Source organism: Haliaeetus albicilla, chromosome 8, assembly GCF_947461875.1.
Source record: "Haliaeetus albicilla chromosome 8, bHalAlb1.1, whole genome shotgun sequence".
NCBI classification, from domain to species: domain Eukaryota; kingdom Metazoa; phylum Chordata; class Aves; order Accipitriformes; family Accipitridae; genus Haliaeetus; species Haliaeetus albicilla.
In genome coordinates, this window is record NC_091490.1 from 5500148 (window position 1) to 5527450 (window position 27303).

The 27303-nt window shown below is 46.2% G+C and overlaps 1 protein-coding gene across 5 annotated transcripts; it reads left to right on the plus strand.

Moving 5' to 3' along the window:
- Positions 1–2035: 2035 nt before the first annotated feature.
- FYB2 (FYN binding protein 2) lies at positions 2036–25759 on the plus strand. 5 transcript variants are annotated; one of them, XM_069788640.1, is made up of 20 exons: positions 2036–2158; positions 5570–6350; positions 7352–7546; positions 8635–8668; positions 11422–11510; positions 12286–12314; positions 13589–13620; positions 14491–14575; positions 14923–15076; positions 16818–16944; positions 17044–17087; positions 17389–17458; positions 19360–19443; positions 20752–20780; positions 22097–22157; positions 22728–22820; positions 24439–24523; positions 24832–24988; positions 25138–25171; positions 25579–25759. In XM_069788640.1, exons 1-20 carry the CDS (start codon positions 2150–2152, stop codon positions 25592–25594), a joined length of 2208 nt encoding a protein of 735 aa, XP_069644741.1. In that variant the 5' UTR covers positions 2036–2149; the 3' UTR covers positions 25595–25759. The 5 variants fall into 5 exon arrangements, with proteins under 5 accessions (XP_069644741.1, XP_069644742.1, XP_069644739.1 ...); XM_069788641.1 differs by having other exon boundaries at positions 25616–25759; XM_069788638.1 differs by lacking the exons at positions 25138–25171; positions 25579–25759 and having other exon boundaries at positions 24832–25131.
- The last annotated feature ends 1544 nt before the right edge of the window (positions 25760–27303 follow it).

Genomic DNA, 27303 nt, shown 5'->3' on the forward strand with positions numbered 1-27303 from the left:
ATTGTGCCATGCAGCCCATTAAAAGGTGGCTTACATAGAGCAGCGCCAGCTCTTTATCATCAGGCGTTCCCCAGAAAGGTCCGGAGCCAGAGGAAAAAGTCGGCTTCCACTTCTGCAGTGTTTGATCTATACGACACCGCGGCTGCGCCGTGCTCCCCGTGCAGTTATTATAGCCCGGTGCAATTTATGGCAGCCCGGGGGCTGCTGTCAAAGGGAGGTGAGGCAAGTGGGATCCCACCAGGGCTGGCAATCACAAAATGCATGTTTTAAGGAAACTTTTGGCATTTTCTTTTTATTTTTAGAGCCCATATAGAGGAATCTGCCCTGTCCTTTTCCGCAAGACCACGGCTCTGAAGTCACAACCTCCTGATTCTCCAACAGTGCTTTAATTCACGGCCCGTGTTCATACCACTGGGCGGGTCATAAATCCTCCCCAGCTACCTGTACACAAAGCCGGCATTCATTTTCATCACGCCGTGACTCCAGCCCCGGCTTGGGGGACTTCCCTGCCAACTCCCGGCTTGGCAGGACCCCCCCTTTCTTTTCTGAGACCACCACGCAGCAGCAGGGCTTTTCATGTGGCGAGGAATGAAACTCGCGCTTCGAGACATGTCTCTGATGAATGAGATTTTATTTTTTTTCTAATTTATTTCTTTTCCTTTTTTTTTTTTTTCAGCTCTCCTCGAGCTCGGCTCTGGAAAGCAGGGTCAGGTTAGGCTGTGAGAGCATCGGTCCCACTCCAAAGGGCATTAGGGATGCTCGGGGCAAGGCTTTTCTCAATGCCCACGTGCAGAGGGGGAGCATCCATCCGTAAGTCATGTATCGCACCCGTTACCTTCAAATCAGTGGAGAGAAATCTGGGACACCTTCAAACATCATATGTGTATAGGTTGCTGGCGGATCCTCCCCATCACAGACATGCTTTACCAGTCCCTTTTCCCCTAACCTCCAGGCCTGCTATTGCTGCAGGGTTTCTTTTCCAAGCAGCTCTTTGGGAATGAGATGTGCCGTGTCCTGGTACGTGGGATTAGGGGCAGCTGGTGATGGGTGAGTAAGTATTGTCGAGGCTGCCGATGGCTCCCTGCCCACCCAAACCCTATCAAGAGCCGCCTCTGAACACCACCGAGCACCTGGGCTCCGTGCAGCAGCTCAAAGGAAAACATCGAGCGCTCCCGCAGAGAAAGATGAAATAATATTTGATCAGTTATGGACGGAAAAAGAAAGTCCTGGGGCTCTCAGTTCTCTTCTTGCCAGGCTTACCAGCCTTGCTTTTCCTGGGAGACATGCTCTGTAAAAAAACATGGGCTCAATGTTTGGACAGATCCTTTCCGGCTGTTCTCCAGGGCAGAAATATCCAGCAATGGGAAAAGTCTTGTTTGCCCTAATTTAACTGGTTTCTCCTTAGGACTCTGCGAAACAGCTCACCATGAAAAGGAGCTGCTTCACCAGGGAATATGTGTGGGCTTCAGCAAGGACGACCGTTTTTGCTCGGCTCTGCTGTCCAGAGATGAAGAAAACATTTGGTTCCTCCAGGAAAATGTCTGTTTTAATCACTCCGAGGTCTCTGGCTTCGGTTTGGAGAAGAGCCTTGTGCAGGCTGGGCTGCAGCGAGTGTCCCCCCATGGGGAGACCTGTGAAGAGGTGGGGTGAGGATTATCACTGGGCATGGTGGGATTCGGCTGGTCTGCTCAGCTTTGCTTGCCCCGGGTAGGAGCAGGGACCTGAGACTTGCCATGTATATGGCCACCCTATGGACACGGGTGCTGTAGGGGCACCCACGCCGAGGGCGAGCGCCGTTCTTGCCCTCAAAAAAGCAAACCGAACCCGCTTCTTCCCTTTCTCAGCCCATCCAAAGCCTGCCGCGGCGTTGACGTTTGTGGTTCGGGGAACCCGTGGGTCAGGTCGGGGAAGCGGAGACGCGCAGGGCTGAGCCCGTGGGAGCGCAGCCCTGCCCAGGTGAGGTTCTCTCCGCCCCGGGGGCAGACCCGTGCCTTGGCCCAGGTGTGTTTTTGGGCTCGCTCCGCCTCAGCCGGTACTCTGGAGGTGGCAGGGACGGGCGACGGAGCGGGGAGAAGCCGGACCGGAGGCAGGGTCAGGGAAATAACGCTGCCAGGCTGAACTGCTGGAGCCGGCACGGAGCAGCGAAGGGATGGACGTGGTAACTGCCGGGGCACTGCTCCATCCCACCCTCACCGCGGCAATGGGCGGCTCTCTGTCCTCTGTCCTTGGCCCGGGTGAAATATTTGCTGCTTGATTTTTCTGCTGCTTATTCGTAGCTTGGGGCTGTTATCTCCATGAAGTGCTGGGAGCAGTTTATCCTCGGGGTTAGGTGCACGCTTTCATTGCTGCTTCTGCTCTGCGTGGAAACCACAAAGGGACAGCTTTTCTGCCCCAAAGCTGGGGCTGAGGGGCTCCCGGTGCCGGGTTTCTTGCCCCCTTGCTCCGAAATGAGCTGCAATTGCTGCCTCTTAATTTAACAAAAAGTAGAGTGGATTTTTTTTTTTTTTTTTTTTTTTTTTCCTGGGAGAAGCTGGCGGGTTAATGAGTAGATAGGATCTGCGGCATGCTCTCGTCAGCCTGCCTGGGGTGCCTGGGCTCGGGTCCAGCTATCCCGCTGCCGGGTAGAGGGCAGCGCTGATTAAACATTTACCCACGGGAGCTCCCTTGGAAATTAAGATAAAGAACACATGAAACCAGAAAAATTTCAGGAGGGGAACGTGCAGTGCTTCCTCTCGGTTGTCCTGCGTGTCACATCTTGAATGGGGTTTCTCTTCCGGTGTCAATTCGTTTTAGAAAAGCAATTGCAGAAAACTAATGAGAATTCAGATCCCTTTTGGTTAGTCCTTGGTATCAGCACAAACCTCCGGTTGCTGCTCTTTCTAAAAGGTATCCTTATCATAGGCTTAAGCTGAGCTTTAGTCTGCTTCCTAGAATGATATTAATGTTAGAAGAGCATTTTATTTATAGGGAGAAAATATGGAAAGTTGAGCTGTCCCCTGACTCCGTAATGCTCATAGCTTTCCGGCCAGTGGAAGTTTGTTTCCTTTTTATTCTCTCCCTCTCTCATCTTGCGTGGGCTTTTGCCAAATCTGTTATTATTCGCAGTGAATTATTTGGCCAGATGTAGCTGTAATACACATTGTGAGCTTTTGGCAGTCCTTTAAATTTATTAGTGTCTTCTCCCCACTTGTCAGCTGGTCTGATTTAGAGGGGAGCACCTCTCCCCGCCGCACTGAACCCTCCCTGGGCTGGTGGGGCACCGGGGCTGGGATTTCCCGCGTGTCCTGCTTGCGACCCGCTCGGCACCGTGTTTAGGCTGAGCATCTCCCTGAGCTAGCTTAAGGCGTGCCGGTTAAACCCGAGATTTGCACGGGTGGGTCTGTGGTTTGAAACAGTCCCGGCTCTGATGGAAAAAACGTCTCTGCAGAGACCGGGAGAACTCATTGCACCTCAGAGGGTCACGCTAAGCTCAGCTCTGTGCAAGGAAGCGGCAGTTGCAGGAGGTTTTTGGGGAAGGAGGGGGTTTCTGGCCGGGTGTGGGTGTACAGGAGGTGGCCGTGGGCTGCAATTTAACCCCATCCTCCCAGGAGGTTCGGTGTGCTTGGCCGGGGGCCGTTACGTGTCCCTCCTGTGCCGGCTCTGCTCGTGGCATCGGTGTGAATATCCCAGCGGGCTGCAAACCAGGGGAAATGATATTCTAGCGAAGGGCACCGAGAGTGCATTAAGCGCAGATAATCTTCCGGTTAATTAGGCAAATTATTTGAAGCTGCCATTTCAAGGCAAGAGGAATAACAACTTGAGAGGGGAGAAGGGAGGCTTGTATCCATCCCTCCCTAATTAAAGGTAATGCCAAGCTAGTGACTGTCACAGCCGTTTCTGTCACAGCCAGTGCCAGGGAGAGGCCTGACCGAAAACCCGGTTTCTCATGAGTCCACCTCGCCCGTGGCACGTTGAGACATGCAGGTACTTTTTCTTTTCCGTTTTCTTTGTCTCCGAGGGCACTGATGAGGAACTATGCGCTACGGTAAAGAAAATCAGTAAGGGGAGGTAAACAGCATTGAACTCTTCAACTGTTGCTGCGGCACGTGCAAAAACTCGGTGCAATTGCATTAGGGCACCTCGCTGCTTTATTTCCTGTCTGGCATCGCTGCAGGGATCTGGTACATGTGGGATTATTTTTTTTTCCAAAATCTGATTCATCCTCCGTATGCTTCTGAAAACTCTCATTCCCATCGGCTCGCCGCTAGATCAGGCTGTCTGGGCAGCTTACACGGCATCATGCCGCTGACCACTAATATGAAATATAATTGGAGCAATTCAAACCTCTCCCCCAAGGGTTGGTTCTTTACATCATGCACTACCCTGTGAAAGTAATAAAGTCAGTGAAAGGGGTTATTCAAGAGAAATTGTCAGTGTTTAATAAATCGTGCAATTAAATGCAATAAAACCTCAGTATGCTATTCATCTGTTCTGCCTTAACACTTAAGGCTGGGGCTTTTTTCAGAATAACGAAGTTCTGTCCTAGATAATTTTTTCCAATTTCCTCATTAGACAGGTTCTCGTGAAGCCTTACAGTTCTCTGCACTGAACTAAGTAGTGCCAGAGTAGTGCACCTAATGTAATCATGGCATATAAAAAGTTATAGAGCAGTTCAAGGACTTAAGTAGCTCGTAAATTTTTTCTTCATATTTTCTCCCTAGTTCAGTTCAGGGCTGAATTTAAGCCACGACGTTGCAGGCGAAAATTGTGGTCCCCTTTTCTCCAGCATGGGACTGTGAGACACTTGGGGACAAAGGCCTGAAACACAATGTTCTTTAGGTGCCCTTTTAAACTACGCTGTCACTGATTAGCTCTCTTTTTGTTCAAGATCATATGTAACCCGGGCTCTGGTAACTGTGCGGGGGAGGAATTGAGCATCTTAGCCAGTATTCATCACCCGGACTGGGAGAGGCTCTTGCTGTCATTGTGTGCTGTGTGTTTGGTTTGTACGTTTGTAAGCTTTTGTCCCAGGGGTCATTTGAAGCCACCAAGGAGGGTGTTTGGTGCTTCTCTTCCCATGGTTGGGAGGATGGACTGGGGATCTCTGGAGCAGCACCAGCCTCTCCCCCGGCTGGTGCTTGTGTACTGAAAATAGGTGCAGCTTTCCTACCCAGCAGGTGCATAAGCAGTATCACAACACCCCTGCCAGGAAGCTCTGACGTTCATTTTAGTGTTTGCCAGGTTGTCCCGAGGGAGATTCTCCAATACTGGGTGATGTTGGGGAGCAGGAGCCATCTCCGCTGGCCCCGCTGGCCCTGCTTGGTTGTGTTTCCATGCTCTGCTTCTGTGTTTTCTCCCGTCTCAGCTCTGTTGCCTTTATCAGCAGCGATTTGTGAGCCTTCAGAGGATCCTCTGAATGTGCTAATTCTCCTCTCCTGCTTTTAAAATTTTCATCAAGTTCTGCATATCCTTGGTGACCAGAGTGGAGTCTGTGGCCTCTTTCTCTCTGAAACAATCACGATCATGTAAATTGCCTCTTGCCACCTCTGAAAGCAGATATTTTGTGCTCTCCTCTTTTTCCCCCACACAGGAAGGTGTAACTGATTTCAGAGCCCTCCGAGCAAAATTTCAAAATGACTCCAACTTGGCCAACAAGCTGGTGCAGCCGCGCAAGAAGCCTCCCCCTGAAATCCCTCCCAAGCTGGGCTCTGGAGGGAATGCCGTGTCCAAGCCTCTGCCCCTGAGTAAGAAAGAAGTGGTAATACTAAAATCCAAGAATGAACCTGCCCATCCTGCCACCCAACGCTACACACACACCCAAAGCAACCCCGTTGCATGGCCTCGAGCCCAGCTGCGTTACGTGGAGCCGAAGGAACACAACGACGAGCACAAAGGCAACGTCTTGGAGAAAGGGCTGAGTTCTCCCAAGAACGGTCCAGAGAAGCCTCTGCCATCCTATTGCGCTGACCGGCAAGGATCAGCCCAAACATCTCCAGAGGGCCCTCCGCTCCCAAATTCTTTCCACCATGCCCTACGGATGTGGGAAAGCGCTTTATCCCGCGGCGAGAAAGCAAATGCAATGCTCCCAACCCAACGGGCAGCAAACTTATACGTGCAGCCCTGCCCGGAGCAGAGGGTGGTGCGTGCTCCTGCTGCGTTGGGCAGCAGCAGGATGCAACCGCCTGGAAGCGAGCCCGCGCTGGACTTGCCTGCCCAGAAGAAGGACGGTCTGCGCGGCAGTGGGTCGGCTCTTCCCCAGGCTCCCAGAGGACACAGGAGCTCTGATGAAGCTGCTGCTGAGAGCGCGGCGGCAACTGTTTTCTGCCAGCCGGGTTATCGTGCGCCGGGAGAGCAACCTCAGCGCCAGAAAGGTATAGTAAGCTATACTAACAATAAGCATATATACATATATATGCATATGAGCATAAATGTGTATAGGTGCTCTGAAAGTGCAGGGTACAGCAGTTGGAGAGAAAAGCTGTTATGAGTTGGGACTCTTAAACAAGAGGCCAAAGTGGCCCATTGGAGTGGTGCCTTCCTTCCCTGGAGGTCCTGGAGATAAAAAAAGAGGGTTCTCAAACTGCTGCTGAGCTTGGGTAAAGGGAGGGGTCCCCATCTCCACCAAATTTTTAAAAATTCACTTCAAGAAATTGCCCAAATTTTGAAAGTAGGATGGAGGGTGAAGTCAGGGGAATATCTTTAGTTTTGGTCTGCTTTGGCCTTTCTCAATTACAACGTAAATGTGACTACGCCCTGCTATTTGGTTTTCGCACTGACATATAAAGGCTTGGCTTTTCTGCAAAGACAGTTTAGTTCAAATTAAAATGGCTTAAACTTGAAAGCCCCCTCTGCACCCTTCCAGTTTTGCAAAAGGTCATATTTGACCTCAGAGAGCATACACTCCTTGCAATATTTCTTACAGAAACCGGTGCTAGGAAACTCGAATGCCGTGAAGTTCCCCTTGCTAACGTCACGCCGAGTGACAGGGCACTGAAAAGATTAAGTCTTTGTTTACCCTGGAAAGCTACCTTGCTCAGACTGTGTATTGAAAACAGCTATGCCACTAAATCCTGGCAGATTAAAATGTTATCGGTACAGAAAATTAGGCTAGTATTTTATAATCTAGAGGAAGGGAGCTGTCAAGAGCTGAGGCCCCAACATGGTTAACTTTGTAAAAATCTGTAAAAATGGACATTTCCATTTATTTTTCCATTCTGGTAACATGGTAAGAGCCCTGCTGTGTAATGGGGATGCTGAAATTGGGAGGAAGCAGAGATGGTTAGAAATGTCCGTGTAACAACTAATGATCCTACATGGATTTTTACATAAATGAGGGCTAATTGCTGCTTGTCCTTGTGCTTCTCTGGAGCAGAATCGGAGCCTCCCTTCTGCCAGCCTGGAGCAGGAAAATGCTCTCACAGCCCCAGGAGCAAGTGGCCAAGAATTAAACCTCTCCCTTCAGTGGAATCCCTGGGTCCTGCCCCTGGGAAGCCTGCAAGACCCCCGAAGTTTGATCTCAGTGCTTTCCGAAGTGCTGTGCCTTTGGTCCACAGAGGAAATGAAACAAGTAAGAGATTTCTAGTCTCTCTCCCCAAAGCTGTTCTGCAGAAAATGAATAATAATTTGCAGTTTATTGACACCTATAACGCCACGATTCCAAGCGCACGGAAGTAAGATGTTGTTACTTGTTTCTAACATCTTCCTCAAACATTGAAAAGAGCCCAACAGTTTCAGTGAGACTGATTTTTGCTCCTAATCTGGAAAAGGGATCTGGTTTTCCAGGTTGGACGTCATACCCCATGCAGAAAGCCGCTTTCCTCCCAACTGCAGCATGTTGTGAGCGGTTTACAGCTGGCTGTAAAGCAGCAGCAGCTGCGTATGAGGCGAGCTGATCTTTATCACTCCTCTTCAGTGGGAAGTTCCTTCACTCTGGAGCACACAACTGTGGGAAGGCACAATAAAATCAGTAGAAACTGGTCTGCTAATCACCCCCCCTTCTGCTTTAAATACAACAGAGGGCAATGTCGTTAAATGTTCCGACATCAAGAAATGCAAAAGTTCAGTTTCCCATAATAAAACCCTATTGATGTTGCATAACAGAATATTCTGGACCACTTATTAAGCTGCTAAATAGTGTGTCTTTATAGTTACAGGCTTAATTATAGCCAGATCTTCAGGCACAACTTTTGCTCAATTCAAATGGAGCTGCTTTTCTAGGAAGGGCTCAGCTAAACTCTCTTTGGCTTTATGGTGCCAGTGCTTATTGATCTGCCCTGGCCTTGATAAGAATAAGACGGAAAGAGAGAGGTTTTCACTGAAAGTCTTTTCTAACCTACTTGCCTTTTCTAAATATATTAATTTGATGGAGGAAATTAGTTACATTTATATGTCGTCGTCTCCATGCCCTCTCAATATTGCTCAATTATTGATCTCTAGAAAGCCTGAGGTTGTTGCCTGGAAACATAAAATAATGACATATTAACATAGCCACATCCCCAGTTTCTGCTGGCAATCTTATTTCACGCCTGCCTTTGTGTTTGGCGTGCTGCCTCGAGGAAAGGCTGTCCCCATCACACCTCCCGGTCGCTGCTGCCGGTGTTCTGTAGGAGAGCAGTCTTGCCTTCAAACGCTAATCCTCTGTGTGTTTGTGTGCAGCTGCTGACGAAGAGGATTACTTGACCCCCGAAAGGTGAGCGTGTGGCGAGGCAACGTGTGGCTCGTAGGTGACGGGAGCATCCCCATCCCACGATGCTGAAGCATCCCCGTGCAGTCTGGAGGGAACGTCCCGCTCCCAAAGGCAGCAATTTGCTCCAGGGATTGTGCAAACCTACATGGGAAGCTCAAAGCTGGCTGGGATGACCTTCTGCTAAAGTAGAAAGCTTCATCCCTATTTTCTCCTCTGGGCTTTTCGAGCAGCATGGAGAACGCTACCCGTGTGTCATTAGGTCTGGTTTAGCTGGTCAGAGGGAAAACACTGCCAGGGCTTTGGTGGCAAAGATCACTCAGCACCCGTGTGTTTTTCCATTCCTGTTTTCCATGTACTCAACTCGGTGTTTTTAGAAAAGAGATGCTTTTGCAAACTGTTGCTGAAACAAAGCCCTGGCGTAACCAGCTGGTGTTGGGGTTGTTTTTGCCAGCAGCGAAGGAGCTTGCCCTCCTGTGTGTTTGTGCAGCCAGGGTAGAGGAGCCACTGCCTTCCCTCCCCATCCCCAGGACTTCAGCTGTCTCCAGATGCTGAAGTGAGTTTTTTATTGAGCGGTGGTCCAAAGTCACTGGAGAACATGAGCTGATGGGTTCAGCTTCAAATGTCTGAGGCAGCTCAAAAATCTTACAGACACAATTGCTTTTGTATACAAGGGGAGCCTGACTTTTTCTGGTATGTCTCTGACTTGTCATGAGTGGTTGCATAGTGGTCCTGGTTCTGCACCACAAGAACAGCAAAAGTGGAGAAAAATATTCATATACACGTTTTGCCTTAGCCGCATGAATATACAGCTGGGAAAATGAAAAACAGAATGGCTGAACCAAAGCAAAAAGAGATGAATTCTTAAAATGCTTTCTGCCCCCAAACAATGGACTCTTGCAGCTATCGACACAGCAAGTTGTGCTTTTCACATCATGAGATGTTCCTGCCAGTGTTGGCTGGTGTTTTGTTTAACTTTTAACCTGTACTTGTAAGAAGAGAACTGGTCAAAAAATAACCAGCTCCAAATCTGTCATGCACCACAAGGAAGCTGTCCTAGTAATATATTGCAGCAAGATGAGCTGTCTTGCTCTAATACTTTACAATAGGTCACTTGTTAAATATTAACCGTGCGATAACTGGGGAAATGAATTAAATGAACTCCAGCATAAAAGCAAAATCGTGGGGTTTGGGGGGCAGAAATTCCCCTCTTCGAAGCCTCACCTGTAATGAAGTCTGGTCTCTTAGAGACCCTGACGTAGCTGCTTGGGCTGACTAAACTTGAGCTCTGATTCCTTGTTTGGGGATAAACACTCTGCCTTCACGGATGCTAGTTAGGGATCCATCAGCCCAGCTGTGTTTCAGGTCCGCTGTAGCACTGTGGTATATACAAAGAGCTGCCTGGTGTCCAGCCAAGCTCCCAGGATGCTATTTTATCCAGGGGTTGGGCTGGGGAAGTGCAAGCTCAGGGGTTCTCCTGGTCCTCTCTTCCTCAAGCGATGGCACTGGGGACAAAATATCTGCCTGCAGTATTAATGTAATATGTATATGTGTGTCCCTTTCAGCGGGACCTACATGTCCAAAACGTGCTGTGGGACCAGTGAGCTGGCAGGCACTGCCCCCAGTGCTGGGGGGCTGCAGGGGAGAGCGGGGGGCTAGGGCAGCCTTTGGCATTAGCACAAGCTTCTGCTCGACTTTAGGTGTCGTTTCTTACTGTGATTTCACTACTGTTAAAATGCACCTTGAGTTCCTTGTTCCTCTTGTTCTGGTTTGCAACAACTTCTTAGTCTTTACTCTGTTGAAGCCGAGTTGTGACAGCAGGGTGATTCACGGGAAACCAAACCCTCCCTGAGGTTTATAATAGACTTACTGTTAAAAGATGGAAGTTCTCACTATAACTCTTCCTGGTGCTCTTTCACCACCCTACCCTGTCCCCCCGCATGTGTTACAAGCTGCACCTTGTGCATTTGCCACTTCCCAGTACAGTCCTGAGCTGCCAAAACCTCTGGCTGCCGTGGGCGGAGGGGAAGCCTTGGGGCTTTGCCTGGCTAATCCGGGAAGGCTGGATTTCTCTCTGCACCTATTTCCAAATGACACTAGTTTGAATTTCCGGAGGAGGAAAGGAAAAAAAAAGAGAATGAGGAGATGGGGACTGGGCTGGGAAGCCCAATATTTGAGGCCGCGTGGTGCGGGGGCTGTGACGCCTTGCCTCCTCCCACGGCTGGCATATGCCACTCGCCGCGTCGGCATGGAGCGTGTGGCTTGATAAACTCGGGAGCAGGACCTTTAAATATACACTCTGATAACTCTGCTTTCCCTTTCCTCTTTCCTTAAGTGACAAACAGCACACCAGACAGTGCAACTGGGTTGTTATTAATTTTAAAGGAGCTGTAGTAGGTTTGAAAATTGCTGCACTCCGATATCCTTGGATTTTTTGTTCTGTTTCTGCTTGGGGGATCGCTGTAGGCAGAAGACCGTAATCCTAGTATGAAGTCCCCTGATGTGCTTTGAGCCCTAAAAACGCAGCCTGTCCTCCCAAAGGAAAAGCAGTGAGAGTGTGGAGTCGGGGGGAGGCTCGGCCGAGCCCTGCATCTGGCACGGGTCTCCTCTCCTCCGAGGAATTCCTGATTTCACTTTACTTGCTTGTAGGCTCAGTATCAAAGCACTTGAGTTATTTGTCCTTAAGAAGAATATTTTTTTTCAGACTTCTAAAAGGACCAGAAAAAACCCCTCTTCTCTCTTTTCTTTCACCTTCTCAGTGCTGAACTTGAAGAGCAGCATAATTACGAAGAAACCCCGATGTACCTGAATCAGTCTGGGGACACTGCAACCTTGTCTGTCATTGAAGGTACTTTGCAAGGCAAGACTGCTAGGTGAATTACATGCTATCTGGGATAGAGCCTTTAAAAAAGGAAATAATAGTTTCTTCAAGTTGAGAAAAGCAGCTGCACATTAGTCTGGGTAACCAAAGATGACTGTCTGTATGTTCCCTCTGTGCACTGGCAGTGTGTGAGGACTTTGGGGCACAGACAAAAAAGAAGTTAGTATTTTGGCGGTGAAATGGTGCTTACAGTAAAGCTGCAGTGGGGAAAAAGTCATGAGACGCTATCTATGTAGAAGAGAAAGAAAAGAAGATAGTGAGGCAAACCTCAGCATCTTCATGGGAACAGAAGCGTGCAGGGTACAGAGCTTTTCCATCTCCATCACTACTTCTTCCCAGTATAATTTTCTCTATCAGTCAGAGTTGTCACTGCTCTGCTTTTACATTTTTCAAAGTTGTCTCCTTTTGGGGAGGTTAGTTTCTGCCTTGTGCATTGGTTTTCTCTCCCATTGGAACAGGAGGCAAGCAACTTCCTTGGGGGGACCTGCCACAGCCCTCTTGGGTTTGCCCCGACAGCTACGAAAACTGCGGCCAGACAAGCTTGATGCTGCAGTTCTCTGAATGTAAGCCCACGCTAAATAGCAAATTGAAAGACCCTGGCCAGCAGGACATGGTGAATGTACCATGGTGAATGTGTGCCTGGATGCTGAGCATTTGGGCTGAATTTGTGGTTTGCAACTTAAAGTGCAGTGACTTTAACGTGGACTAAAAAGTAATACGTATTCACAAATATCTTTTCTAGTACCTAAGGCAAAGCCTCAAGAACACAAGGTAAGTCTCGTCACAGCCAGTTTTGATCTTTCAGGCTTGACTGTATCATACATACCATGCTTTCCTATCTTGGAAACTTTTAATATCTGTATTTCTTATCTGCCAAGTATTTCTTTATCTATGTTGTCTGTGAAGACTCTCAAAAAATAAATAAGAAATTGCAGAGGGGACATGAAGACTAATGAGGTTTCCAAACACACTAGGGGAGAGAGTCAGTTCCCTTGACCTCTGCTGCAAACATGTAAGGAAGCGGTAACACCATCTGGATGTTGGTGGTAGACCAAGTAAGTGTCAAGCACCGATATCAAGATCATGAATTCTTGGAGGAAAAATCCACTGAATTGTTCTGGAAGCTCCTGCCAAAGGTGAGCGGGTGCTGGTAATCCCTCTGTAAAGGCATAAAAGCAAAACTGAGCCAGGTTGCTTGTCATGGCAGCACGCTTCAAGTTTTGGCTCATAAGCAAGGGCAACTGTTGTGGGCACTACTGTATGGATTTTCATCCCCTGCTGCAGGGATATCTCTGCTGCAGACTACAACTTCAACTTGACTCTTTCCATTTTACCCTGGCTGCAAAGGGGGTGGCAGTTCACCTTGGCAGTGGAGATATCCTGCAGCGAAGGCTGGATAGTGCGTTGCACAGGGCAGGAATTGCTACAGCTCTCCCTAGAGAAGACCTGCTTGGCTGCATGGCCGAGCTCACAGTGGGTGGCTGGGCTGAGAGAACACGTCAGCTTGTGCCAGGAGATGGTCACGTACTGGATATCAGTTCTGGCTCTACTAAAAGTGGGGAAACTGCTCCCTGGAAAATGTCAAACTCTACTTTCAAGTCCTGACTTGCAAAGCAATCAAATTGTCCAGGAAATAGCACAGATTTCCAAATGCACTTATCTGTGCATGATTTGCAGAGAGGTTCTCTGGCTTGGCTGTAGTCCTATTTTATGGTAGGTTAGAAAGTCTTTTTTTTAATTAAAACAACCTTCCTCCTCTTCTGTAAGGTCTCCAACCTGTAATTGCTTTCATTCTGACCAGTAGCTTCATTGGCCTGATCCTTTGCACTGTTCTATTATCCCTACATAGTTTGTCAATATGTGTATCCCCTGTCCTGCAAAGTAGAGGAAATGTCCTTGTCTGATGACTATTCCAAACGTAAAATGCTTCTGGGCTTTCTAAAGAAATATTTCTTTAAATACTAGATGACAGTTGAGGCCTTGTATAAAAGCTTGAGTGTTGAAAAAAGCACAGTGGCTGAAGGCTTTCCTCTTCTTTATTCTAGAAACAGAAGACTTTTCTCATTGCCAAATCCAGGTAATTTCCTTTCCTTTCTCTCAAGCTTCTTCTAACCCCACAACTAACTCAGGTTAGGGTTAGAATATTGTAACACTCAGTAAATAAAAATAAATTTCCTATATTTGAGGACAGGAGCAGGACAATGTAGATGATGATGCTCTTCTGTGTCAGCTCTCATGGTTTCTAAGATTGTTTTCATTCTAAAGCATGTCTGGAGGGGAGATCTTCTTCTCTGCTCTGGCACACAAGAAAATACATTGTCTTTTCCTACTGAAACCTGAACTCTTTCAGTATAAGAAGGGAGAGGTAAGAGGGTCTCAAAGAGGGTCACCCAGTTCCAGGTCCAAAGCTGTGTGGTAGGGCAAGGTCCACACTGAATTTCACCCTATGAATGTCACGTTTCAATCTCCTTGCAGTGTTTAATTACTGTCACTGGCTGAAGACTTTTTTCAATGGGGATTGAAGATTCATGTGATAAAAGGGGGTCACTTCAGTGGGAAGTGTTGTGGTGCTGGGAAAAATGTAGCATGCTCTGCCTCCTTCTGCTGTATCTTCTTCCCTAAATTGCAATATAGTATGGTGAGAGGCAAGTCTTGTGAGACAGGTACCACCACTGGCAAACGGATCTAGCTTGTCCATTCCTGCTACTAGAAAACAATCATCTTAGTCTGTCTCTTCTCCAGGAGTGATTGCTATTACCCCAAGTAACCAGTGGCCTTTAGATTTGGATTTGCCCTTACTTTTAGTACTGGCGGTCTTTTTGGCATCTACCTCGTTCAAAAGGAAAATGAGCTGTTTATGTGGGCACAGTCATAAAGCAATCTGTCTCTCTGTGACTTTGCTAAAGTGTCTCTGTTCTCAGATCTCTCTCATTTCTGAAATTTTTAGTCCCGGAAGAGCTATAATAGAGGATGAAAAAGAGGAGAACCCAAGTCTTGAAGGAGGGAAACAGGAAGAAAATAAAATTTTCAAGGTATCGTATCCTTGAGACTACTTTTAATAGTTATTGTAGGGTGTCTCTTCTCCTTCTGTCCTCCCTGTCAGCAAGAAACAGTTGAGATTTGAGTCCTTAATCACCTGGGGTTTGCTGCCTTCTCTTTTGCCTGCCCATTGCCCAACTGCTACTGTCTAAAAGACAGGTAGTGCTGCCAAGCAGCACCTACGTCTACCAGAAATCCCTGATGGAAAAGGGAGTGAAACTCGTTTAAGTCCACAGAAAGAGAACATATTCTTACAGATGTATATATGTAAGTTAAATTAACTTATATTAGAAAGCTGTTTCTAAAGACTGTATTGGCCAAACAAAATGTCTGATCTCAGACAGGTGGAAATGAATACCTGTCTCCCACTAGTCAAACCGAGGAAGATGGTAGAGGTGGGATGAAGGTGCCGCGAGCGAAGCACGATGTGACCAGTACCCAGACTGCAAAGCATCCTACCCCACAAGGGCTGGCAAAAGACGGCACGGAGCTCTGTGAGTATCTCATTGTGCTGTTGAGTGTTTCCTCAATCCTCAGCCCCATCTGTTGCCCAAATGTCTCTTCCATATGGGAAATAACATTAAATTTGGATGCAACTCTTGAACCAATTTAGTTAAACCAGGGCAAAAGGTTGCATGCGCATTTGTATTCTGGTCTGAATAATTTATTTTGGCTTTGCAAATAGCTTCCTAAGTTGGTTAACCATCTGCATAACTCAAACCGAGGTGTTTGTTTTTCTCGCAGATTGCACTTATCCGAGAGAGCTGAAATCCATCTCCTCTGCTTCTCATAATTTATTGAGTCTCAGAAAAGGGTTTGGCTAAGGCTTGTGGTAGAAATGCACGTGAGCAGGATGAGAGCCTGAAGTCTCCCCATGTCCCTTATTAAGATGGATGATGGCTCCTTGCTCCATCTTCATAGTAGTTCCACTGAACCTTTTTTTTTACTTTGGGCTCCTTCTGTCACGATGCTCTGAGATAGCATCCAGAGCTGATGTTATGCACCTTAGCTGCACAATTAAACCCAGTCATGTCTCCTCTGTAAACACTGTTTTGCAACTTCAGGTATAAGTGTGCCTGGGCTCTATTCTGCAAAGGCTGACTCCTGCCTCTGCAAGCTGTTAGTATGATGTGGCAGCATTTCAAAGACGAAAGAGAGAAAAGTAGCTCTGTTGGGCTCTGTGGACAGACCAGGAATGTGAAGGAGAAAGTGTAAATTGGCTGCGGCTGTGGTTGTTGTTATTGGTGTGGTCCTCGTTTTTTTTATAATTTTCAATCACTTCATAATAATTTTCTGGTTTGGTCGCCATCTGTTTTTGTAAGAAATCTTGCTGATTTGCTTGACCTTTGAACAGCTGGAGGTAATTTCTGTGGGGATTTTTTTTTTAAAGTACTCATGGTGAGCCTCCTGCTATTGCTTCATCAGAGAGGCTGATTTGGAGAATTGTTTGGTTCCCACCCCACCTCCTTTTCTTCTTCATGGGAGTTTGAATGTTTTGCAGAAATTTGGGCCATTAACTAGACAATATTGTGGTGGTGCATGTTTCTGGTGAGACCTACTTCATGCACCCATGTTCATTTAGAAACGCTATCTGCTTTTATTTGTGTAGCTGCATTTCTACATTACTCCAACTCTTTTAAATCGGTTTTAAGGATTTAATATTGCCACTTAACAGAGTCCTCCAGTAAGAATCTTTTTCTAACCTCATGAGGTGCAACTCTCATGCTTGGTTCCAGCCCTTGGTGAAATACATCTCTGGGATACTCGCCCTCCTCATCTCCTTTCCTAGATGTTGATTTACAGGTGTATTCACAATGGACTGGCCCGTTGTTTGGATCTCAGCATCTCCACCAACCTTGCTAAGCCGTCCCTTCAATCAATCCTCTGAACATCCATGAGTAGTCTCTTGGGATATCTTCTGGTGAGCAGCATTTGGATCAGAGCTGCCACAACTGAGAATCTTGATGGATGTTTTAATTTTTTTAAACCAAAAATATTTTAAAACTTTAAAATATTTTAAAGTTAAGTGGTTTAAAACTTAAAATCTTTTAAAATTCTTTGCTTTTCTTTCTCAAAGTGGCTCAGAGCAGAGACTTTCCCAGGCTCCTGGAATGGGAAGTATGTCTGTAGGCTCTTATTTGTTGTGGCATCAACTGTTACCCTCAGTAGTTGCTCTTGCCCTGAGAGAAGTTCCTCAGAAAAGCTTCTAAAGCAAAGGTCCTTTCTTGTTTGCAGTGCAGTATTTGTATGTTGGCACTCCAAATCCAGGGGCAGAAAGAACAGCCTTGAACCAAAACACTTGGCAGTCTCTGCAGGCACCAGAGGAGATATATGATGACGTTGAGGAAATGCAAGATAGACTGTGAGTATGGACTGGGCCTCTTCGCAATGGCTGTGTCTGTGAAATGTCTTTTAAAAACTACGCTGCAGCACATCCCCATGTAACGCTTCTGTCTTCTAGCAGCCACGCGTCAGATGCCTCAAGTCCGTCTGCTTCAGCCAGCAGTAAGTGCAGCATGTGGGGAAGCTCGAATGGGAGCTGCTTTTAATTTGGGCTGGTCCCTGGGAGATGATGTGAATAGCTTCATTTAACTTTCAACATCTATAGTGTCTCCTTCTGGCCTGGTTGCTCTAAATTCCCATTAAAACCGGTGGGGAGCAATACACGTGTCTAACATGGAATTCATTTGAGCGACCTCAAAACCTGTAAGAGTAAAATGTAACGGCCTGGGTGCAATTTGTCCAGCAAACCTCACCTCATCGCTACTGAATGTGGTTTGTGATAATGGTATGCCTTGGTTTTAAGTTTCAGGAAACAGCTATGAAGAAACATATGAAGATGTTGAGATTGGGGGTGATAATCCAGCAAAAATGGAGTAAGTTGCAATTTCTTAGCCTGTATTTTGAAATACTGCCTTGATCTCCCATGCCAGGTACTGGCTGGAAGCCTTTTTTTTCCTAATGCAACTGCAGAAAAATTGTTGTATGGGTAGGTTTCTTCCCCCTCATCCTCCCTCTTTCCACTTTGGCTGATACTTAGGGAGGAAAAATAGTTACCAAAATTAAATCCCTGAGCAGTGAGGCCTTTCTATTAGAGCTTGTAGCACTCTCCATCCACTGGAAGTACTCCCTTTACAGACCTCTTCTTGCATAAAACACACTGGACAGTATTGCTAGCCTTCTCTTGATCAAAAGTGGTGTTCAGCTGTAGCTGAGAAACAGCACCTTTTTTTTGTGTGCCAGAAGAGGTAATGCTCAAAGGACAACGGGGAACATTGTCCCTATAAAAAGGGACAAAATGCTCACATTTCAGATCACAGAGGGTTGGAAAGCTGAAAGGAGCCCAGGCTGACATGCTGTAACTAACTTGCAACCTGGTTTGTTTTTTTTGTATAGCTTCTCAAGATATTTGCTTCCACAGGGTGTGTTATAAAAGCAATGAGTTTTGCAGCCTCAGGTTTATAGGTTGCCTGAGCTTCCCAAACGGATTAAGAGGTGAAATGTGAAGTTAGTCGTGTTTTTACTTATTAGCTTTGTGTGGTTCCCTACCCTCGTGCAGTAAAAGATTTCCTGCATCCCTTTGTAAGAAACAGAGACAGCCTTTGGGAACGGCATATGGGCTGGGGATGCTGCACACGATTGCTTCGAGTGCATCTGGTGGTTCTTTTCTAAGGAGCAGTGTGGGAGGAATAATAAGGTGTTGCTGTACATCTGATTTTCCCTTACGGATGTGAGACTCATGCTGGCTTGCATCTGGATTCCAGTCTAGCTTATGCGTGCACGTAGAGCCTGGGTGGGTCAAGGAGGGGAAAAAGGCATGGGAAACCTGAAACCCTGGAGGTGACTGGGCAGTTATTAAAAGGCAAAGTGCCATTTCTCTGCAAATTGTCCATGGGAGTCGTGTGGTGGAGGTGCATGAGCTTGTCCGGCCAGCGGGTAGCGTCCCCATGCCTCTTTCTGTCCCTCTCTGCACATGGGTGCTGAACAGCAGCAGAAATTAAACTCAATTGCTAATTCACAGAAGAGCAGTGCATCTTGCTGGGTTTGCAAGGGAATTTCATGACAAAGCTAGAGGTGGGACCAAAGTCACAGGGTTCAGAGGTCAGTGTCTTAATCCCCAAACCAGTCTTTATGTAATCTTTCTATTGATCTCTCATGCAGAATTAGGTGTGCTGATACACATAAAGTGTTTTTAATAGTACTTGTGCATGGGTAATGTCCCCCATGTGAGGATCTTGGTTGTTTGCAGATACTTTATGGAAAATCACTGTGTAGCTTTGCAACCCCCTGTAAGCTTCAGAGAGAAGTGTGTGTAGTGGAAAGTCCTTCTCAAAAGCATACACGACAGAAATGTGTGATGAAGGGTGACACAGACAGATGCTCCTGATGTCCTCCTTTAGTGTCCACTGCATGCTTCTGGGCAATTCTTGTCCCTTTCATCAGGAACTTTTTCTCCAAATAAACCTGGCTCATTCTGTAATTATTGGGTCAGAGAATGACAACTTCAATTAACACAGAAAAGTTTATAGCTAAGCAAAGGTTTGAGCTTGGACTTCATAATTAAGCACCTTTTGCTGTGCTGGTGCCTGTCCCATTGAATCCATCATCCATCCGCATGATGCTGTTAAGGCTTAAAGCTTGCTGCTAGGCTGAGGTCTAAGGTCTGCTGACCTCCCTTTACCTGCTTCAGGATCTCTGGGGCTACGAGTATTGCAACTCTCACATAGTTCAGCGCGTAGTGCCTCTTTAATTTAAAATCTGTTTCTCTTTTGGACAGAACAGAAAAACAAAAGAGATTTGGAAACTTGTTTAAGATAGAAAAGTTGAAGCTGAAGAATACCAGGTTCAAGGAAAACTTAAGGTAAGAAAATGTTGGTTATCCAACCCCTTCCCTCTCCAAACCTGAACATTCATATTTGCAATAATTTGAGAGCAGGACGTCTAGGAGCAAGGAATACAGCTTTATTGGGGAAGATATGCCAAAAGTGCTTCTATCAACCCTTTAGGACCTGCTGTGGCAGATGTGGCCGATGGTCCATCTATGCAGCTTCTCTGAAGTCTCTGGCATGAGGAATCTGCAGAAGCTTGTCCTACAGTCCAAAGTTTTCATAGGCTTTCTGCTGCCTCTTGTACCTTTCTGATACCTCAGCATGATGCAGGTGCACAAGGGAACATAGAAATGTGAAACCTGCTGCCTAGACCTGTGGGCCAGGATTAGCCAAACACTTGCCGATGTGGCTCTTAAGGCTTGAGGTTTTTTATTCCAAGTACCATTTATAGTCAAGCTGGCAACAGCAGATGCTGAAAAAGTTTACTACTGAGTTTGTAGTCTAACAAGTTAGGATAGAGGATATTGTATAAGTTGCTATAGTGCCCTGTTGGGTACCCTTTCAATACCCTGGTTAAGGTTCCATGGAAACTGCCTTTTCCTCAAGTGCACACGAGCTGCCTGCAGAACCCGTCCTCCACCACTGCCAGCGTGTGCCTCACCCTGGGCACAGTGCCTGAAGTCCAGGAAAATGCTACTTATTTCTTTGGAAGCTCCAGATTAACCCTTTCCTCTGTTATACGAGGAAGGTTCGGTTTACTTAAAAACCTTTTCACGCTAGGTGCTCTGCCACGTCAGTGGCTCCTTCCTGCATTACTGCTAAATATCTTTATAGAGAAGGAGCCACCAGGTTTCGTGCCATTCTTTTGTTGCAAAGAACCCCTAAAGTTCCTGCAAACGTCTTAGATAACTACCATTATTGTCACATTTAAATTCCTGGGCAACCCATGATATTGGCAGACCACAAGGAGGGAATTACTACTGACTACAGTTACCAACTGTCCATCGCCCCTCTAGCTATTGGGAAAGGGTGTAGGGGTGGGCAGGAGGAGGGTGCTTTTGCCGATTTGGACTGTTCTTTGGATGCAATGTAGGCCTTTCATAACGCACTTGATGAACGCATGGTTCTTGTTGCTGCCAGGGGATGGAGATGCTTATTATGGAGATGCTTATTTAGCAAGGGACGTAACTCTGGCAAACACGGTTGGTGTCACAGAGTCCGTGCACCTAGACCTGCCTCTATCACTTCAGCAGCCAGCGCTGCTGGTTTGTTGGTGCTCGTGGCTTTTTGGGCGATGCTGATGTGCAGACTTGTTTCTAAAAGCCTCTTTCTATCCGCAGATTGTTTTCCATTTCGGTACCAAATTTAGGTAAGCAACATACATGTATGTGACTCTTGGGGATTTGTGTGTATGTATGAAGAGGCAAATGTATTGCACAATGGAAAATCAACTTTACGCATCATGCCATTCTGAAAATCATGTAATGTGGCAGCATTAACTTTGAAGACTTGATAGAGATTTGTGCTTCACTTGAGGGTGGGGTTTTTGCTCATTTTTGGACGTTTTTTCTTTGAAGAGGAGCATTCCTCCTGCAGATCTGAATACATTTAGGAAGGCAACGTGTGAAGCGGTCCACACTGAGCCACTGCTTCCAGGCTGGCAGTGGTGTTTAACAGTGAACTGTGCTCCAACAGCTCTCTGTAAAACTATTTATCGCTGCCTGCTGGAGGGACAAGTTCATGCCTTGCATAAATGGGGATGGACTCTGTCATGGTTTAACCCCAGCCAGCAACTAAGCACCACGCAGCCGCTCACTCACTCCCCCCCCATCCAGTGGGATGGGGGAGAAAATCAGGAAAAGAAGTAAAACTCCTGGGTTGAGATAAGAATGGTTTAATAGAACAGAAAAGAAGAAACTAATAATGATAATGATAACACTAATAAAATGACAACAGTAGTAATAAAAGGATTGGCATGTACAAATGATGCGCAGGGCAATTGCTCACCACCCGCCGACCGACAGCCAGTCCCCGAGCGGCGAATCCCTGCCCCCCCCCACTTCCCAGTTCCTAAACTAGATGGGACGTCCCATGGTATGGAATACACTGTTGGCCAGTTTGGGTCAGGTGCCCTGGCTGGGCATGAGAAGCTGAAAAATCCTTGACTGTAGTCTAAACACTACTGAGCAACAACTGAAAACATCAGTGTTATCAACATTCTTCACATACTGAACTCAAAACATAGCACTGTACCAGCTACTAGGAAGACAGTTAACTACATCCCAGCTGAAACCAGGACAGACTCAAAACCTGTCCCCACTAATCAAGCCTTGAGAAGGTGCTGGAGTGAACGTACCCATGTCCTCAGGGTGGAAACCCTGCCTGGGCTGGCTACAGCATGAAGCTGGGGCTTTGCTGCTGCTCCTGCTCCATCTCTGGAGCTGGATGGCCAAACTTGTCCAGAGAACTGCCCATAAACACAACTAACAAACCCAAGCACCCTGCCTTGTGCCGGAGTTTTGCCTGGTTTTTGGAGTCCTGAGGATCTTCCTTTTGCATTGCCTTGGCACCTTTGGGTTGAGCGACTAGCAGCAGCCCCAATTTGCCTCTGCGCTACGTTGTTTTGAGTACCAGGCTCAGAACGACATCTCCTAATAATTTTCTCTGTTGTGTTTCGGTTGACAGCGGCTGTTTCCCAGGAGGACATGGTGTACGATGATGTCGAGATGGGGCAGAGAGAGATGAGGTGAGGAAGGTGCCCCCTCCTGGGGCTGGCCCCGGGCCAAGGAGGTGTTCCTCTTGGTGTAAACCTGTGCCCTGGGGAGCCTGCTGTACTGCAAGGCACTGGGGGTCATGAGCTGGTCGGGACTCAGTCCTCTGGAGACAGTCCAGGTGCCCTCTCCATGTGTGTTTAATTTGGCAAGTAGCATCCCACAAAATGTTTCTTCCATGTTACCTAGTTAGTGCCAGAGATGTGAAAAGGAGAGAACCGCTCCCTGAAATGTGAAAATTCAGATAGTTTTCCTAAGGAAGGAAAACTCAGGCTTCCAGACCCAATAATCAGCCCAGTCCTGGCAAGCTCCTTGTCAGAAAAATTACTTTTAATAGGAACAGCATGTCTTGATGTCTTGCTGCCAGATGATTGTGGCAGCAGCGCGTGCTGGTATAAATCGCAGCAAGTGTTTGCATTTCAGTGGTGGTTGTGGGGGGAGACAGAGAGAAAAATTACGACTTTGTAGGTACATGGGTTTGGGGAGGGGACACGGTCTGCTGGAGAAAACTTGAATTTCTGTGTGGCTCTTTCCCCTCCTCTCAGAGAGAAGGACGACAAGTACAAAACCTGGATGCCAAAATTTCTGATGGCAAAAGAGGATAAGGACAAAAGAAAGAGCAGCAATGATGTGGAAAGGTCTTGATTTTCATTCTGTGTTTTCCCATGTTGTCTAACTTCATATGTGCGCCTCTTGAGTCATTTGCAGGAGCGGGACGCCCCTGATTGTGCAAACATTTTGTGTTTGGCTGCTGCTTGAGGGTCCTTTCCCTTTGAACCCAGGTTTCAGGAAACTTTGCAGAAAATATCTTAAGGGCAAAACAAACTCTTGGATCTGAGCTCTATGCAATTGGGGGATACCCTGAGGGTCTCATCCTGAAGTTGCATCATGTGGTCCTACTTAGTCAACACAAAAAAGTGCTACTTGCTATATTTTTGGCTGCTTTTCTGCCCCGGTCAGTCCCATTCCTTCTTTAATTGTGTTTTGATTAAATATTTGACTTCTGTGGATCAGCTATTGCTATTGTGGCAAGAGCACTGTGTTTAGAAGCCCTGTACACAGCGTAATAATTGCCTGTGCGTTCCCCTTGCCCTTATTTTAAAGTATTGATTTCTTGGGTCTTCTTTTTCCAGTTAGGTTTATTGCATTGCCTCTGGCTGCACCATTTGTGCATAAAAGCAAAAATAAAACTTTTTGTTACTGGTGCTGCAAAAATTCACGTGGAAGTAGGAGTTTCCATTTCCCTTTTAGATCAGCGAAGTGTGCATTGCAACGAGCTTTTTCATGACCCAATACCTGGGACTTCAAACAAATGCAAATCAGAGATCTATTTTCTAGGTTCTCACCATAGAGCTCCTGCATGGGGTTGCTCAAACACCGCTTGTTGTTTTGTGCAAAGTCATGCGTATAATTTTACAGACTATCAGGAAGTCGATGCGATTTCAGCTGTTCCTTAGAGATCGCAGGTCCTGCAGGCTGAGACTGCCAAGGAGGAATCTCTTCACAGCATAGAAGTCCCAAATTTCAGCTCTTTTTCCCCTCCTCTTAATTTTAAGTGTGTGGAAGTTAGCCAAGGGTGAATAACTTATTGCAAGGGCGTGTTTTTTGTTTCTTTGGTTGGTTTTTTTTTCCTGTCTTAGTTTTAAAATGAATGCCATAGCTGGAATTTCATGTGCAAACCAGAAAGAGCGGCATCTCCGTACTCAGGGAGTGCCCCAGCATGAACGGCCATTGCTCTTCGTAAGCTGGTTATGAGCTTGTTTTTCACTTTACAGTGCAGTATAAACGTCTGCTTGGGTGACTTTCTCCTCCATGTGCTAAAAAAGCAACAAAAATCTGCAGAGCTGTGTCAAGCCCCGCTTCCATAAATGACTCAGGATGAGAGTTATCTGGGGACCCTTTATGTGTGAATATAAATAAAACCAGAAGGAGACAAACCGCTGAGGGAAAAGTGAATTGTTGACTTCTATAAAAACATGGCTGATTTGAAACATTTGATGCTAGGGAGTTTGTTTGTTCCCACGCTGCTTACAGAGAAAACAGTTGGTCCAAATGGAGATACAAAATGGCTCGCCAACAGATTCGAGTTGTATATTCATCCTTTTATAAAAAATAGCAATGTGAATGGCGTGCTTTGCTCTTCCATGAGTTCATTGCAGGCAAGGCTGGAGTTAGGCTCTGGGTTGAATTTCCCAGCATGCCAGGGGTTATTTAAATGGAGCTTGGAAGTGTGTGTGCCTCCCTTTCTCGATGCAGAAATATCTTCAAAGTCAAGAAAAGTAATCCGGAAAAAAGCAAGAAGATGGAAAAAGAGGAGAAGTTTTTCAGAGAAACATTTATGGTACGTGTCTTTTTAGAGAGCTAGTTTTGTCAGAGGAGGAAAGCAGCTATGCGTGATGCTTAAAAGATGCGTGGTGGAAAGTTGTTGGTCCTTAGCTATGCTGGGAGAGAGGTCCCACTGACCTGCTGCCTTTTCCCCTAATCTGGGATCTTCATCAGGGATGTTGCTGGGGTTTTTTTCCCCCTCCTCAGCCCCAAACAAAGCCTCACAACCCATCCTGAAATCTCTTCTCTCTATGCCTCCCCACTGCCCTTAAAGACATTGCACACGAGTGTAGAATAACTTGTGGGTTTCTTTCTTTTCTGCAGTACGATAAGGAGATCAATGTCATCAACACAGCCACTGCCGAGTGCTCGGTCCCCAGTAAGCGGAGAGTTGACCTCCCGGTCACAGCTGGAGAACAGCTGGACGTTATCGATGTCACGGAGGGCAACGCAGTGATTTGCCGCAATTTGGAGGGCAGATGTAAGTTTGCAGAAAGTCTCTGGCACGGGTGGTCACTTTGCAATCCAGTTTTTGGGAGCAAGCAACAGTATGTTCTTTGTGCTTAGCTGCTGTGCCTTTATTTGCTCAGGAGTTTATTAATTTGCTTCTTTTTTTCCCCCTTCTCTCAGTTGGGTATGTTCTAGTGGAGCATTTGAACTTCAGGTAAATTCAGATTTTATTTATTATGATGCATATTTTCTCCTCCTTCCTGTGTATAGATATTTGAGATCTGGAGAAATGTACTTAAAACTTCTGAAGGCAGGGGAAGGTTAATATAAACAGCCAGTATTAAATATTAAATAAGTATTTCCAGTTTTAGTCTGCTATTCTGCTGTTATACAGGTTTTCAGTCCAACTGCAGTTAAAAAAAGCCCTGACCAGTCATGACTTGTATAAATTGGAGATTCTTGACTTGCCTTCAGATATGCCATATTAATTCACATCTGCTGCAAACATGGGCCACTCGGTGTGCATCGCCTTGCCAAAACACACCCTTGAATTCCCTGCTGCAATATCATTTCCTTGCATGCTCATGCATAATTGATACAAATGAACCTCCTATTGCCCAGGTGCCCATTGCCGTGAAACTTTCTTTTTTTGAGACAGACAGTACTAACTGCCCCGAGAGCTGCTCTCCCCCTGGAGCATCCCTGAAGGTCTCTTTTGTGCTTCCCGCATCCGTGAGAGCCCACATTGGTCAACCATGGAGTGATGATGCGAATGTAAATAAAGTTTTATTTTTTACACTTACACTGTTTAATGGGCAAGAGACATTTCCTTTTTTTGTCTGCTATTTAGAGCATGTCTTCACTGATTATCTCGACATCAGTTATTTTCAGTATTTCTCACTTTTTGGAGTACCCTGTTGGTCAGCTCTGAAATAGCCATGACATTTCTGTGTTTGCATGAAAAAAATTGTGCAGTTTAGTTGCTCCATCTCGTTACTGTCTGGTTTAGGTGCAAGACTCCCCAAAAGACTTGCTCTTTAAAAAGCAAACCATATAAACTTGAACTGATTTGGGGCTTGACAAAAGTATTGAGACAAGAAGCATGTACCGCCACTCTTGCTGGGTTAAATATATAAAATAGTGGAAAACTTGACTCATTTATTTCCAAAAAACATTTAAAAAAAGAGTAAATAAAGCATTCAGTCAAAATTTACTTTATTTTTGTAAGCTAACTTAGGCATCCCAGATATGTAAAGGCTGACTTCTGGCTCCCACCGACTCACAGCAGCAGGCAGTTACCCAACAGTTGCCCCTGTGTTTGGGCTATTCTCCGCTGTGGGCCTGGAGGATGATTGCTTATTTTAAGAAAAATGCTCCTAAATGTAGGAAGAGAAATATAAATTGCTAATGGCTTCTCCTCAGTGTATCCAGTGGATACCTTTTCAAAAGCAGAAAAATGTGGATAGGGTTTTTACATTGCTTTGGAAGAAAAAAACTTAAATATGACTATAGTGTACACCTTCTGCCCCTCCCTGCCACTTTTTAAGAGCCCGTATCAGTTTGCTCATAAATATCCTAAAAATGTAGATGGTTTAATTAGAAATTATTAAATGTTCCAAGCTTATGAAAACAGAGCAAAATAAAAGCGCTGTTTGCCACACGGCCATTTCAAAGCTGGCATAGAAGACATCAGAAAAACAGAGCAAATATTTAACATTTACTTTTAAGTCCATACAGGCATTCTTATTTATTTTACCATGTGGTTACTATTAAGTGCGTTGGCCTGCATCCATCCTTGCAATAAAAAATAAATAAAACAAACCCCTGTAAGCATGCGCAGCTTTGCAGGCTTGCCAGCCCAAATATTTAGACTTCTCTAGTGGAGATGGGGAGTTCAGGAAGCTGAAGCGCGTGTTTGGCTTCAGAGCAGGCTGGGACCTGCGCTATGTCCTTCACCTACAGCCTTTGCAGGGAACTACCCCAATGGAAGTTGTGGAGATGGTTTACCTGGGGGGGGGGGGGCTTTTTTCCATGGCAATACTTAGGATTGATCCTGTGAAGAAAACACCCCCTTCCTCCACGCCTTCCTCATCCTCCTCTCCATCCAGCGCTAGCTCACTACTCCTGAAGTCTATTAATCACACACTTTGTAAGCACTATAGGCAAATCTTGTATTAGCCACATGTGCTAGTTCTTTTTTGTCTCCTAAGGAAGTGATTTAATTTTTTTTTAAATTAAGTTTGAAAAAAAAGTCATCTCCCCATAGATGCTGTGATATATGTGATCGGGCCCTAATCCCGGTGCAATTATGCACAAGCCTTGTGGGGTTGCGACCCAACTCAATGC